Source organism: Peromyscus californicus, unplaced genomic scaffold, assembly GCF_007827085.1.
Source record: "Peromyscus californicus insignis strain IS unplaced genomic scaffold, ASM782708v3 Scaffold_16__1_contigs__length_79575227, whole genome shotgun sequence".
Classification (NCBI taxonomy): domain Eukaryota; kingdom Metazoa; phylum Chordata; class Mammalia; order Rodentia; family Cricetidae; genus Peromyscus; species Peromyscus californicus.
In genome coordinates this window covers 70,839,187-70,851,803 of record NW_026294458.1, presented here as the reverse complement: position 1 = coordinate 70,851,803, position 12,617 = coordinate 70,839,187, and the positions used below count along the sequence as shown (strand labels likewise).

Below are 12,617 nucleotides of genomic sequence, written 5' to 3'. Positions count from 1 at the left end.
AGACTTCTACTTGGCTGACTGAAATGACGCAGGTGCCTTGTGTTTTCTCAGCGAGGAGTCCGCACTTTTGTAGTAAATAACCCTGGCCTCTCTGGAGGGGCTATGCTGCATCTTATTTGAAAAGTGAAACGTATTCTTGCATTTTGAGCTAGAGAGAGCCGAGCCTGGGTGGCTGACAGCCGGCCAGTGACACATTAGAGACGTTCAGATCAGGCGCAGATTGGAGACTCGCAGACCCTTTGATCGGCCTCCAGCACATCTGTCTGCTGCTGAGAGGAAGCTGTGGGCTGCAGCGAGCGCAGATGCACCTCCTGCAGGAAGTCAATTCCCTGGCATCTGGTTCACAGGAAAGGCCCCTGTGTTGCCATGCACAGCTAAGGCACCTCAGCTCAGAGGAGGGATTGTTTGCATCAGGCAGGGACGGCGCTGGATCTGCCTGGCCAGTAAGTGTTTTCTGTGCGGAGCAGAAATGGAAGGCTCTGTTTTGTTCTGGGGGGCTCAGCACTCAGGAACAGGGAGGGATGACACAAAAGAGCAAGTGAACAGCTTTGTCGTCCTGAAAACAAATCTGGTCCAGTCTTTCGGATTCTCCGAAGCCTCACAGATACCCGGCCACACACACATGGTCCCTGTTTGTTTGTCGATAAGGTTCGCAGCCATGTGTGCCTTGTAAACTGTTGGCATGCCTTGCTTTCTGTCACTTAGCACATGGCCTGCTTCTGTGGGTCCTGCTGGGGTGTGGGGGATCCAAATGCCTTGTCTTGATTTCCAGCGAGATTTGATTGATGACATCTATCAGAGCCAGTGTGTGGATTGGGGGTGGGTGTTACTTTGCAGACTGTGGGGGTGGGGTGGGCTTCGGTTTTATGTTTTTAAAAACGATTAGTGTAGGAACTGGAGAGATGGTTCAGTGGATAAGAACACTTGTTGCTCTTGCAGAAGACCTGGTTTCCATTCCCAGCACCTACATGGTAGCTCACAACTGTCTGTAACTCCAGTTGTAGGAGATCTGTTACGTCTTCTGGCCTCTTTGGGCACCAGGGATGCGCATAGAGCACCCACATACATGCAGGAAAACACTGATACACGTAAAATTAAATAGAAATAAAAATAATTTTAAAAATCACCAAGGTACATTCTATTTTACTTTCTCAACAAGCTGACAATTAAGCCAAAATTGACAATTTTATGACTTTTCCACAGTATTTTTTATTACTTTTCTCTTTTATGTACTCATGTACATGTGCACCTTGTACATATTTATTGTGGCATACATGTGGGAGTCAGTGGACCATGTGCCAGAGGGCAGTTCTCTCCTACCTTGTGTGTCCCTCAAATTAAACTCAGGTCTGTAGGCTTGGTGGCCAGGTGCCTTTCCCTGCTGGGCTGTCTCTCCAGCCCATATTTATTTCTTTTTGATACAGGGTCTTGTTCTACCCCAAGGTGTCCTGCAGCTTACTACATAGACCATGTTAGCTTCAAACTTGTCATCCTCCTGCCTCAGCCTTCCGAGTGCTGGAATACATGCGTGTACCACTTAGCCTCACTCCCAGTGCATTTAGCTGTCTCCAGTTTGTTGCAGTTTTGCTCTGCAGTGGTTTTGGTTTCTAGTTTTCTTGGCGGCTGATGCTGATGCCATGTATTGCGGGGCGAACATGAGATTCTTTTAATGGTGTAGCTAGGACATGATTGGAACGGAAAATGGAACCACAGCCCAACAGTTGAGTCCCAGATGGATGCCTTTAGGGTTGTCCGGTCTCTTCTTGCCCTCCCCACCAATCTGTCAATCACGTTTACCCCTCATTTGAATTCCAGCATTAGTCATAACTTTTAAAGGTTCATTCCTAGGGGCTGGTAAGGCGGCTCAGTGCTTAAAGAAGTTGCCACCAATGACAACCTGACTGTGATTCTTAGGACTCACGTGGTGAAAGGAGAGAGCCAGTTCCTGAAAGTTTTATACACACACACACACACACACACACACACACACACACACACACACACACGCAGAGTAAAATAAGTTTAGTGCTTGAACTAGAGAATTTGTTTAACTTGAACACATTGCTTGTGCCTCTCATTAGACGAGGATTTTTTTCCTTTATATTTAATTGCCGTGAGGCCTTGAAGAAAGGCACATGAATGTGGTATGAAAGTGCTAAATTGTGAGTTAAACTTTTGTGGCTGGATTTGCATTGTGTCAGTCTTGTTAGTGGTGTGGGGGACGAATGACTTGCAGAGGTTTTTCAACCATGAAGACTTGATTGTGATATGGAAGCAATTTACAAGCCAAAGAGATGTTCTCACCTGTTCACAACAGTGGGTTTTATGTGTAGTAGCTTTTGAGATGGCCAGAAGGGTCTGTCCTGAGGGTGCTCCGGCTTCCTCACTCCCTCATGGGAGCCTCCCTGTGCCTGCCTGGCCATGTGCTCAGGGCTGGGACTGAACTGTGCCTTGCCCTGGCGGTTTCTGAGCCCTATCTTGAGTTCTTTCCCTGATGGCTAACAGAGCAGCCTGCGAGGGTGGATGCTGTTTCCTCGTAAGTGAGGGGTGAGAATGCCCCCAGACGAAGAGGGTAATTCCTTTAGCCTCCATTGTTTGGAGGAGTGCATTTTGTGGTAAGAGCAGTGCTGCTGTAGAAAGTTGTGAAAGTGTGTGTGTGTGTGTGTGTGTGTGTGTGTGTGTGTGTGTGTGTGTGTGTGTGTGTGTAAGCCCACCAAGCTGAGGGTATCCAGAAAAGGATCCGCATGTGGGAAGGAGGTGTCCCCTCTCTGCTTGGATCCCTGGCCTGGCTGCTCTGCTCTTTCCCCTCAGTGTTCTTGGAAGTGGGGCCACTTGCACTTCCTCTCTCCTGTTCTCTTTGGTCACGAGCATCCATTCCTGACCATTTTCATGGTTATTGTTGCAGAACACACCAGTACAGGACAGCCTCACTCCTGCAGCCTGGTGCCTTGGGCTAAGCTCAGCAGGTTGGTGACTTACTGTCTTCGCTTGGAGTCACTCAGGGCTTGGCTGAGGCCATGTGCTTGACACTGTCCTTGCTCACATGTAATTGGGCAGTGGGGACCTCCTCTGTACAAAGCCTCTCATCTTTGAGACTGTAGTTTGGGGTTTCTTTGTATGGCGGGCAAGAACAGGAACTGTGCAGCTGCTTGGGGTCCCGGCTGGAAATGTGTGTATTTTCACTTATTTTATTTCTGCTGGCCAGAGCAAGCCATGAGTCAGCCCAGGTTTCTGATGCAGGGTGTAGTCTCAGGGCTGTGCTTCTAGGGTGGGAGGGATTTAGCTGGTGGCTTTCTCGAGCTTCAGGCCTGTGTCCTATGTCCCTTTCTTCTCTCTCGTTAGTGGCATTTGTCCAGTGGGTTTTCTGCTGAGTCTGTGTCTACCTGGAGCTGCTTTTTGTGATTGGCGTGAGTTAGGATCAGTGTGTTTCTTTTCCATGTGGGCCACCCACCGCACTTGTGACATTTGTCAAATGTCCCATCTCTTTCCTGAGGGCACTGGTGCATCTGCTGAGTGTCACACTTCCATCTCGGGGTGTGGCTCTTTTAAGCAGTGCATTCTGTGCTGCATTCTGTTGCTGTAACTTCATCTCATGTTCTGCTCTCTGGCAGGGAAAGTACCTCCATCTTGTTTTTCTTCTCCTTCACTGTCTTTGGTGGGGTTGGACTTTTCTTAGTTCTAGGAAAGTGTTGCCAGTGTGGTCCGCTTGAACGTCGCTTCTCTAAGTTAAGGCAGTTTCGGCCTTTAGTAGATCTCTTCTTGTGTAAATTGCTAATCCTTGGGAGGAGGGCTAGAAAACCATTCACAAATCAAGCTTAACCATTGTAAATGTTTGTGTCTTCTGTGTCCTGACTAAGCCTGTTGCATTTAGTCATTTCTAGAGTGTTCCATGTGCTTGGTTGTACTCTCCATGTCTGGACTCTTCCCTGGGTGTTCTGCTCTATTTCTTGTGTATATCATTCTGCTGGGGCTTTCTTTTATACTGTATTTATTTAAGTTAAGCATTTAACGTTTTTTTAGAAGACCCATGTATTCTGACCTGTATCTGTAATCCCATTTCATTTTTCTCACTTATTTTCCCTTTTCTTTCCTGAATTGCATCTTTAAATTCCATTTGCAGCTTACGTAACCTGTCCCTATTCTTCTACCGCTTGCTCTTACGGTTTGGACATGATTCTTCACCTAGCAGAAACCAAAGCTAGTTCTTCCTCTTCCTCAGCTTCAGTCGCCCTCAGCTCTGTTTTCATTCTACCTTCCAAACAGTTTTGGTTCTGTTTGAAACACCAAAATGTCTTTTTGAGAGAGGAGGTGGGGTTGTTTTATATTTTAAGCCTAGCCCGTGTAAATGTCAGCATTTTATCATTTCAGTTTGCATACCAGATTTTTTTTAGGGTTATAACCGTGTTTAATTTTTTTCCCCTGAAATACATACTTCAGAGCATTTTTTTAGGTGAGGTTCATGCTCTCACTCTGTTTCTAAGGAGTTCTTATCACAGTCTCTTTTGCTATTTATTTGTGGGGTTCTAGGGGCTGAATTTGGAGCCTCACCTACTTCTAGGCAAGGACTTTACTGCTGAGTTCCGCATCCCCAAATTTGTGTGTGTTATTTTTTGGCTTTATTATTTAGTGTTTGTGGGTCTTTTGCCTGAGTGTGTGTGTCTGTTCACCACATGTGTGCATTGTCCCGGGACTGTAGTTACATGTGGCTGTGAAGTGCTGTATGAGTCCTGGGGGATGAACCTGGGTACGTGGGAAGAGCAGTCAGTGCTCTTAACTCTTCACCACTGAGCCATCTCTCCATTCCTGTGCCTAAACTTTTGAGTGGTCGGACACTGAAATTGCAGTTTATATGAAGGTTTGTTTGCTAGAATAAGGCAGTACTTTCAGATGGACTTAACAATCCTCTTTTTTTTAAACTTTGATTTATATTCTTATACATCAACTGTTTAATTTCTGTAGATACAGCTATTATTATTATTATTATAGAAATTCCATTAATTTGTATGATCTTTTTTGAAAGCACCTTTTTGTAAAAAACAATTTCAGCCTGGTTACTTGACATTTTGAGTCAGGTAGCTGACTTTCCTGTGGTCCTTGGTATCTTCTGCCCTTACAGGGACGTGTTCTTCTGCTCTTTGCTTTCTTATGGCAGTTTTGTTAGGTAAGAGCTTTGAGGCTGAAGTACATCCTCAGCCCTCTTGTGTTTCCTAACGCGGGGTTATGGCTTCCTGTTGGGCCATGTTCCAGTCCTGCGCAGTCTGTAATGCCATTGGGATGAAAATCCAGAAAGACCTTGAGGTGCTGGGGTAGGTTGAATGAGCATGGACCCCGGAGGCTCATATATTTTCACGTTCGGTTTCCAGTTAGTAGGCACCACCATCCTTTCCTGCCATGATGGTCTGGACTGCCTCTCTAAAAGCGTAAGGAAGCCCTCGTTAACTGTTTTCTTTCATAAGTCATCTCTTCACAGTAATAGAAAAATAACAAGGACAAGAGGTTTTTTCCATTTCTTGGATGGAGCACGTTGTATAAAGTTGAGCCCTTGCTACCCCTCGAGGGCAGCCCAGTGATCATATAGTCTGAGGGAAAAGACCTGTCATGCCCCCTTCTACTCTCTCCCCAAGTTGTCCTGACCCAGAGACTTGTTTCTTCCGCGGGGCTTCAGGGTTGTGTGTCCCGATAGGAGTGGCAGTGCCCTTGGGTCCCTGCGTGTTCAGATTCTACTTGGGAAAGTGTTATTGCACAAGAGTCTTTCTACTACAGGTATGGGCAGTGGACCCGAGTATTTACTGGGAACATTCAGAGCTAGTGGGAAAAAAGGGGTATCAGGCCTATGTGGTCCCTGTCTGTTGAATAGGAATCTATGTTTAACCAGTCCCCAGGAATTCAGATGTGATTGTTGCCTCCCCCCCCCCCACGATGTGTGCATGGGTGTATGTGTGTGTGTGTGTGTGTCTTGTGTGCATGACTGTATGCATGTGTGCATGGGTATGGGTACATGTGTATATGGAGTGTATGTGCATATGTGTGTGTATGCATGTGTGCATGGGTATGTGTATATGTGTGCACAGGGGTGCATGTGTCTGTGTGAGTATGGGAGCTTCTGGTTGATGCTAGGCATCTTGCTCTCTCACTCACCTGTTATACAGATACCACCCCCTCATGACCTAATCTGTCTGAACTCACTACCTCCTCAGACTCCACCTCCAAATTCCATCCCATTGGCATTGGTGTAATGTTTCAACATAAGGATTGTGGGGAACAAATATTTAACCCATAACAATTACTTTATATCGTCAAACATTTAAAGTATAAAAATGTATGTGAAATATCATAGCAGGGACAATAAAAATTTATTGAGCCTAGATTATGACTTGTACTCAGAGAATCATCAATACACACACACACACACACACACACACACACACACACACACACACACACATACACGCATCTAGTGCTTCACTTCGGGCCGCCATCACACCAGATAGCTTTCGGCCATGACTGTATGTGCTGACCGCATGCGTTCTTCTGCTTCTCCGGCAGGGCACAGTCTCTGCAGCGAGCAGGGCAGCAGTGCTGAGGTCGCTCCGGAAGAGGGCGAGGGACCGGACCTGGAGTCTTCCGATGACACAGATCACAGCAGCAAGGTGAGAGATTTTCATTTTCACATCCCGTGTCCTGCAGGATCACAGCTGGCACGCCACCTCTGCGGCTGCGTGTGCTTAGGTGGCCTCTCCGTGGGATGAAGTGTTTCTGCTTCTGAGATGCTACTAAATAGCTGGACATGGAATCCAAATTGCAGCCTTGGTAACGAACCCATATGGGAGAATCCAGGGCAGAAATCACTGGGAGTGAATTGAGGCTTCTTTCGTTAATTTCTGCCCCGGCTGGAATTCCCCGTTAATGCCATAATTTCATCCCATTTCCTTCCTCCGTTGTCATTTGGGCAGGATGAAGCATCATCCCAAATGCGCATAATTGAGTCAGCAATGCCTTCTTGCTACTTAGGGGTTCTGTAATGAGCCGCTTTGAGCAATCTGCTTTCGGCTCTTGTTCAAGGTGCACTTTTTTTACATTAAAGGGAAAGGAAACATTTTTTTTTTAAATTAAGACAATTATACTGTTCTTTAGTTGAATACTGTAAGCAAAAACTTTTCTTTTGATACTTTGGTGTAATACAACATGGTTGATGCCTGTAATTCTGCAGGCTTCTCTCTACTTTGTCAAGTGTTCAGTGTATCGGTAGTTCGTTTGTTCCAGAGTTTCTGAAGCAATAGTGTTTAAAAACCCCTGTGTCCAAAAGACATGTTTCCAGACTGCATCACTGTATTAGTTACTTTTTTGCTGCTGTGATAAAACACTCTGACCATTATCATCTTACGCTTCAGGTCACAGTTGATAGATGTTAAGGCAGGAACTGTGGAAGAAGGCTTGGTGCGTACCTACCCCCACTACCTGTTTTTTGAGACAGTGTCTGTCTCACTATTTAGACCTGGCTGGCCTTGGTCTTGCAGAAATCCCTTTGCCTCTACCTTTTGAGTGCTAGGATTAAATGTTATACCACCATGCGTGGCTTAACTAGCTTTCTTATACAGTCCAGGACAGTCTGCCTAGGGATGGTGCCACCTGCAGTGGGCTGAGCCCTCCTGCATCAGTTAATAATCAAGACAATGCCCCAGAGACTTGCCCAAAGGCCAGGCTGATCTGGGTATTCCCTTTTCCTCTCATATAACTCTAGCTTGAGTAATTGGCTAGGTTGACAATTAAGGCTATTCCATAATCATCTTGTCAGATAATGTTAATCTCTCCACTGCCCATTATTTTCCAACACTTCCCAGTCCCCCACATGAACAAATCACATGTTGGAAGCCAGAAGAAGGTATTGGATCTCCTGGAGCTGGAGTTATAGCTTTTAAACATGGAGAGTGGGAACCAAGCTTTGATCCTCTGCAAGAGCAGTGTGCTGGTTGGTTTTTTGTCAGCTTGACATAAATTCAGGTCATCTGCAGAGAGGTAGTCCCAGTTGAAAGAAATCCCCCATCAGAGTAGCCTTTGGGGCGTTTTCTTGACTAAGGATTAATTCAGGCCCAGCTCACTGGGAGTGGGTGGTGCCACCCCTGGGATGGTGGTCTTGGATGGTGTAAGAGAGCTGGTTGCCGAAGCCATGGAGAGTAGCCAATAAGGAGCTTCCTCCTTGGTCTCTGCTTCAGCTCCTGACTTGGATTCCTGTCCTGACTTCCCTCAGTGATGGACTGTGACTCCAAAGGTAGAAGACAGAGACACGCTTTCCTCCCCAGTTGGCTTTGCATGGTGTTTATCACAGCAAGGAAACCTGGAGTAAGCCAAGTGCTCTTCCCCACTGAGCCATCTCTCTGGCTCCTGTTAATAGCCCTTGATTGATTAAATTTCTGATTTAAGAGATTTGAAAGCCAAAGATTTCAAATTACACAGGCAGATCTTGGTGACTGGGTCCCACGGAATATTAATTATAAAGTCATGCTAATTCTATCTTTGGCGTATGTTAGGTACTGTTTCATATAACGTCATCTTCACAACACTCCTGAAAAAGATGCTCTCGGATTCTGTTAAAGAGGAGACTGGGGTGGGGTTAGGCACTTGCTGAGAAACCCATGTGGTCTGTGGTATTGAAAGCAAGATAACAGCCCAGTCTGGCCTTGGGCCTTGTGTTATTGATGCCTGCATTTAAATTACCTGCAGCCAGATTGTTTGGTGCCGACATTAAATACCAGGCTTCATGAAAGAGGGAACTGATTTATTAGTGGTGCTAGAGGCCAGTTAGATACACAGCCACGGGCCATCTAACCATTTTCCTGATGCTTCATCTTCCTAAAGTGTCTCTTGATTAAGGTTAAACGCTCTGGTTGCATCGACTGTATTGGTATGTAAATTCATTTTTAAGTAGTATACTGCTGTAACCTGGAAGGGATGATTAAGCCTTGTCTGAACGTGCACGCATTCATCAGATGGAGAAAGATACCTGATAAATTAATAGAAAGTGGATGGCGAAGTGGTTCAGCAGGCTTAGGAACCTGTCGCCAAGCATGTCAACCTGATTTCTGCCCCTGAGATCCACATGGTGGGAGGGGCTCTTGAGTCCTGCAGATTGTCATCTGACCTCCACACATGCACCGTGGCATGCCCTGCGCCCAGACGTGCCTACCCCTGACCTCCACACATGCACCGTGGCATGCCCTGCGCCCAGACGTGCCTACCCCTGACCTCCACACATGCACCGTGGCATGCCCTGCGCCCAGACGTGCCTACCCCTGACCTCCACACATGCACCGTGGCATGCTCTGCGCCCAGACGTGCCTACCCCTGACCTCCACACATGCACCATGGCATGCCCTGCGCCCAGACATGCCTATCCCCGACCTCCACACATGCACCATGGCATGCCCTGTGCCCAGACGTGCCTACCCCTGACCTCCACACATGCACCGTGGCATGCCCTGCGCCCAGACATGCCTACCCCCGACCTCCACACATGCACCATGGCATAGTCTGTGCCCAGACATGCCTACACCCAACAGAATATTGAAATAACTGATTAGGTTTGGTCGGTCTCTGTCTGTCTGTCTGTCTCTCTCTCTCTTCTTTCTTATTTTGTCTTTTAAAGACAGGGTCTCACTATATAGCCCTGTCCACTATGTTGACTGCACTGGCCTTGAACTCACAGAGAACACCTGCCAGCCTCAGCCTCCTGAGTGCTGGATTAAAGGGGTGCACCATCGTGTCCTACTGCATTATCAGTTTTTATTCTGGAGGGAAGTGTGAAGCCAGAGACCCTGTGGGTTTTTTTTTTTTTTTTTTTTTTGTGTGTGTGTGTGTGTGTGTGTGTATGTGTGTGTGTGTGTGTGTGTTTCCTTCTAAATGAGCTGGATGGAAAGAAAAAGCTGTTTGTATTCTTTGTCTTTTCAATGAAGTTTAGTTGTGCATGGCCTTTGGGAGCTGAGCAAGTGGATGATTGTGAGCTTGCTGTTCACTTGTGATGATGTAGGAATGTCACCTTGATGGGTGAGGTTGTCAAAAGGCAGGGGAGTCTAGCCACCTCCCCTGGTCAGTGCGTCTTTCCTCCAGTGACATGGTGAGAGCCTTAGGTCTCCTCACCCCTAGTGACTTATTTCTCTTTGCAGCTTCTCCTCGAGAACTCTTGTTTGTGGAATGAAATGGGAGTTAGCTGAGGTCAGAGGAGCCCCTTGTCCTGCATTCCAGGCCCCCTGGTGGCTGGACGTTGTTTCCCAGTTAGAAACTGTATTGGAATCATTTTCAGTGCCTTTCCATTCCTGACTGCTCCTGTTTTGGTTTTCGTGCATGCTGTAATTGCTTGGGACGCATCCGTTTTCATGATGAAGCCCTAGCATGCAGTGTGGCGGGGCACACAGTTGAAAGAGCCGGTTTGTGTGGTGGGGGTTCCTGTGACTCCCTGAGGGGAGCCACAAAGTTGTCCTGGCTGGCCACTTTAATATTCCTGTGCCATTTGAGATGCTGGCCAATCAGCTGGGCCCGCTGGCTGCAGGGCAGGGCCACCCACAGCCTGGGAGGGCACTCTGCTTTGTTGTCTTGCTGGCTTTGGCTCTCTCTTTCTGGGACTTTTATTGTTGAGGCAGGTAAAATCAAAGCATGAGTTCTTATCCAGGATACAGCTTTTGACAGCCTCCCGGAGTGCAAACGCGGAAGCAGGTGCCTCTCTGGGGGCTGTGGCCGCTGTCAGTTCTGCATTGAGATGTGGTCACAGGTCCGCACTGGAGAACCAGCATGGGATACCCTGGTGAGGGAAAGCTCTCTGCAAGCGGGAAGGTGGCCGGGGCTTTCTGAGTATTTTAAGAAACTTCGGTCTCCTTGCTGAACACATGAAGTGCTAAGGAGGAATTACCATGGCACTAGATCCCTGAGGATGTCTGCACTGTGGAAAATCAAGCGCAAACCCAGGATGGAGGACAGCAGGGCAGGCGGCTCTCTCTACCGCACACTTCATCTGGTGAGCGCTCTGCTGTTTCTGTCCGCTTCGGGGAAGACTTGCTTCTGTGCTCAACTAATGATGCTTATGCTTGCCCCATAGCTCCGTAGTTCAGCCCCCTTTCTTTCTGGACACCCTTGTTCACAACGAGCATATATTGTAGCAGTTTGGGGAGGATGCGGTCAGTAGTTAGCATGCAGTTGAATTTGTGTTTGGTCTTTATATTTACCTTTTTTTTTTCAGATTTAGGTGGAAGAATGCTTTGGCTTTTTAAATTTTATTTTTTATTTATTTATTTTATTTATTTATTTATTTTTTTGGTTTTTCGAGACAGGGTTTCTCTGTGTAGCTTTGCGCCTTTCCTGGAACTCACTTGGTAGTCCAGGCTGGCCTCGAACTCACAGAGATCCGCCTGGCTCTGCCTCCCAAGTGCTGGGTTAAATTTTATTTTTTATCTTTTTAACTCTCACCGGCGTCCCCCCCCCCCCTTTTTTTTTTTTGCTATTGAGATTTTGCATGTATTCTATGTCCAGCGCACTATGCCCTTCCCACTCCGCCTCTGACAAGGGACTGGGAAAACAGCTGGGAGGGTGTTTTGCTCCTTTGGGTGCTTTTTCTCTTCTTTCCTGCTGACTTGCAGTCGGTAAGGAAGGGTTGGCAAATCACTGGTTTAACATTAGCTGACCTACTTCTGTAGATCAGCTCCTGTAGTAAATGTTAACGCTCCAAAAAGAGAGTGCAGAAGTGAGCGCATGTCAAGAAACAGCGTGACAGCATCATACTAAGCCTTTTGAGACTGGTGCTTATACCCGCGTCTGCCGGCCCAGAGAGTGTGTCATTGAACGAGACAAACTCTGACAGTGTCTCTGCCTGGTGTTTGTTGTTTGAAGTTTGCTAGAAGAGACCCAAAAGCTGGTAGGGAATTAAAGGAACGGTGGATGACTGTAATGCCCTCTGAGACTGTGAAGTGTGTGTGTGTGTGTGTGTGTGTGTGTGTGTGTGTGTTTTGCTCCAAAAAAAAAAGTTTAAATAAAGGCTGTAAGATTTAAGGCCACTCTTGCTCCTTTTAAATCCGTGGGAAGTGTTAAATCGGTCAGAGTCAAAGAACAGTTTTAGAAGTCGCTCATCTGGAGGCAGACTTTGCCTTTGGTGGTTGCGTAACAGGAAGGCTTAAACAGCTGGGTCGCTCCAGTTGGTCCTGTGTCCTTAAGAGTCTCCCTGCCTCCCTTTGTGCTTCCTTTTCATCTTGCACAGGGGGAAAGGATGTCATAAACACCTAGCCCCATGCTGGCCTTGGTAAAGTGGCCCGTTCCTCCTTTGTTGTCTTGCCTTCTCTGTATGGTAGCCGAGTCCCAGTTTTTACTGGGGACACCTCTGCCCCTTCAACAATTTTCAAGTCTCCAGTGCCTGTGAGTGCTACTCTTTGGTTTCTGGTGATAGTCCTCAAGTGGAGAGAGACTGTGTGCCCTGCTGGAAGTACCTGGGTTGTTTTCCTCTTGCCCCAGAGCCAGGGCTGCCTTCATGTCGGAGCTTGTTGGGAACCTCCCACCCAGCTTGCCTGGCTGGGCATGTGTGTGTTCATGATGGTAGGTGTGTGAGTGGCCCATAGCCACCTGACAACCAGCTGTGGAGT

General features: G+C 47.2%; 1 protein-coding gene across 8 annotated transcripts in view; it reads left to right on the top strand.

The window, feature by feature from the left end:
• Tiam1 (TIAM Rac1 associated GEF 1) overlaps positions 1-12,617 on the top strand; it is a 385,599-nt gene that overhangs the window by 336,456 nt on the left and 36,526 nt on the right. For 7 of the 8 annotated variants that reach the window (XM_052741102.1, XM_052741097.1, XM_052741100.1 and 4 more), the window contains one exon: positions 6,547-6,650. In XM_052741102.1, the coding sequence (XP_052597062.1) occupies positions 6,547-6,650 (104 nt within the window). Of the gene's footprint in view, positions 1-6,546; positions 6,651-10,573; positions 11,006-12,617 lie in introns of those variants that run through there. The other variant, XM_052741104.1, reaches the window with a different exon arrangement.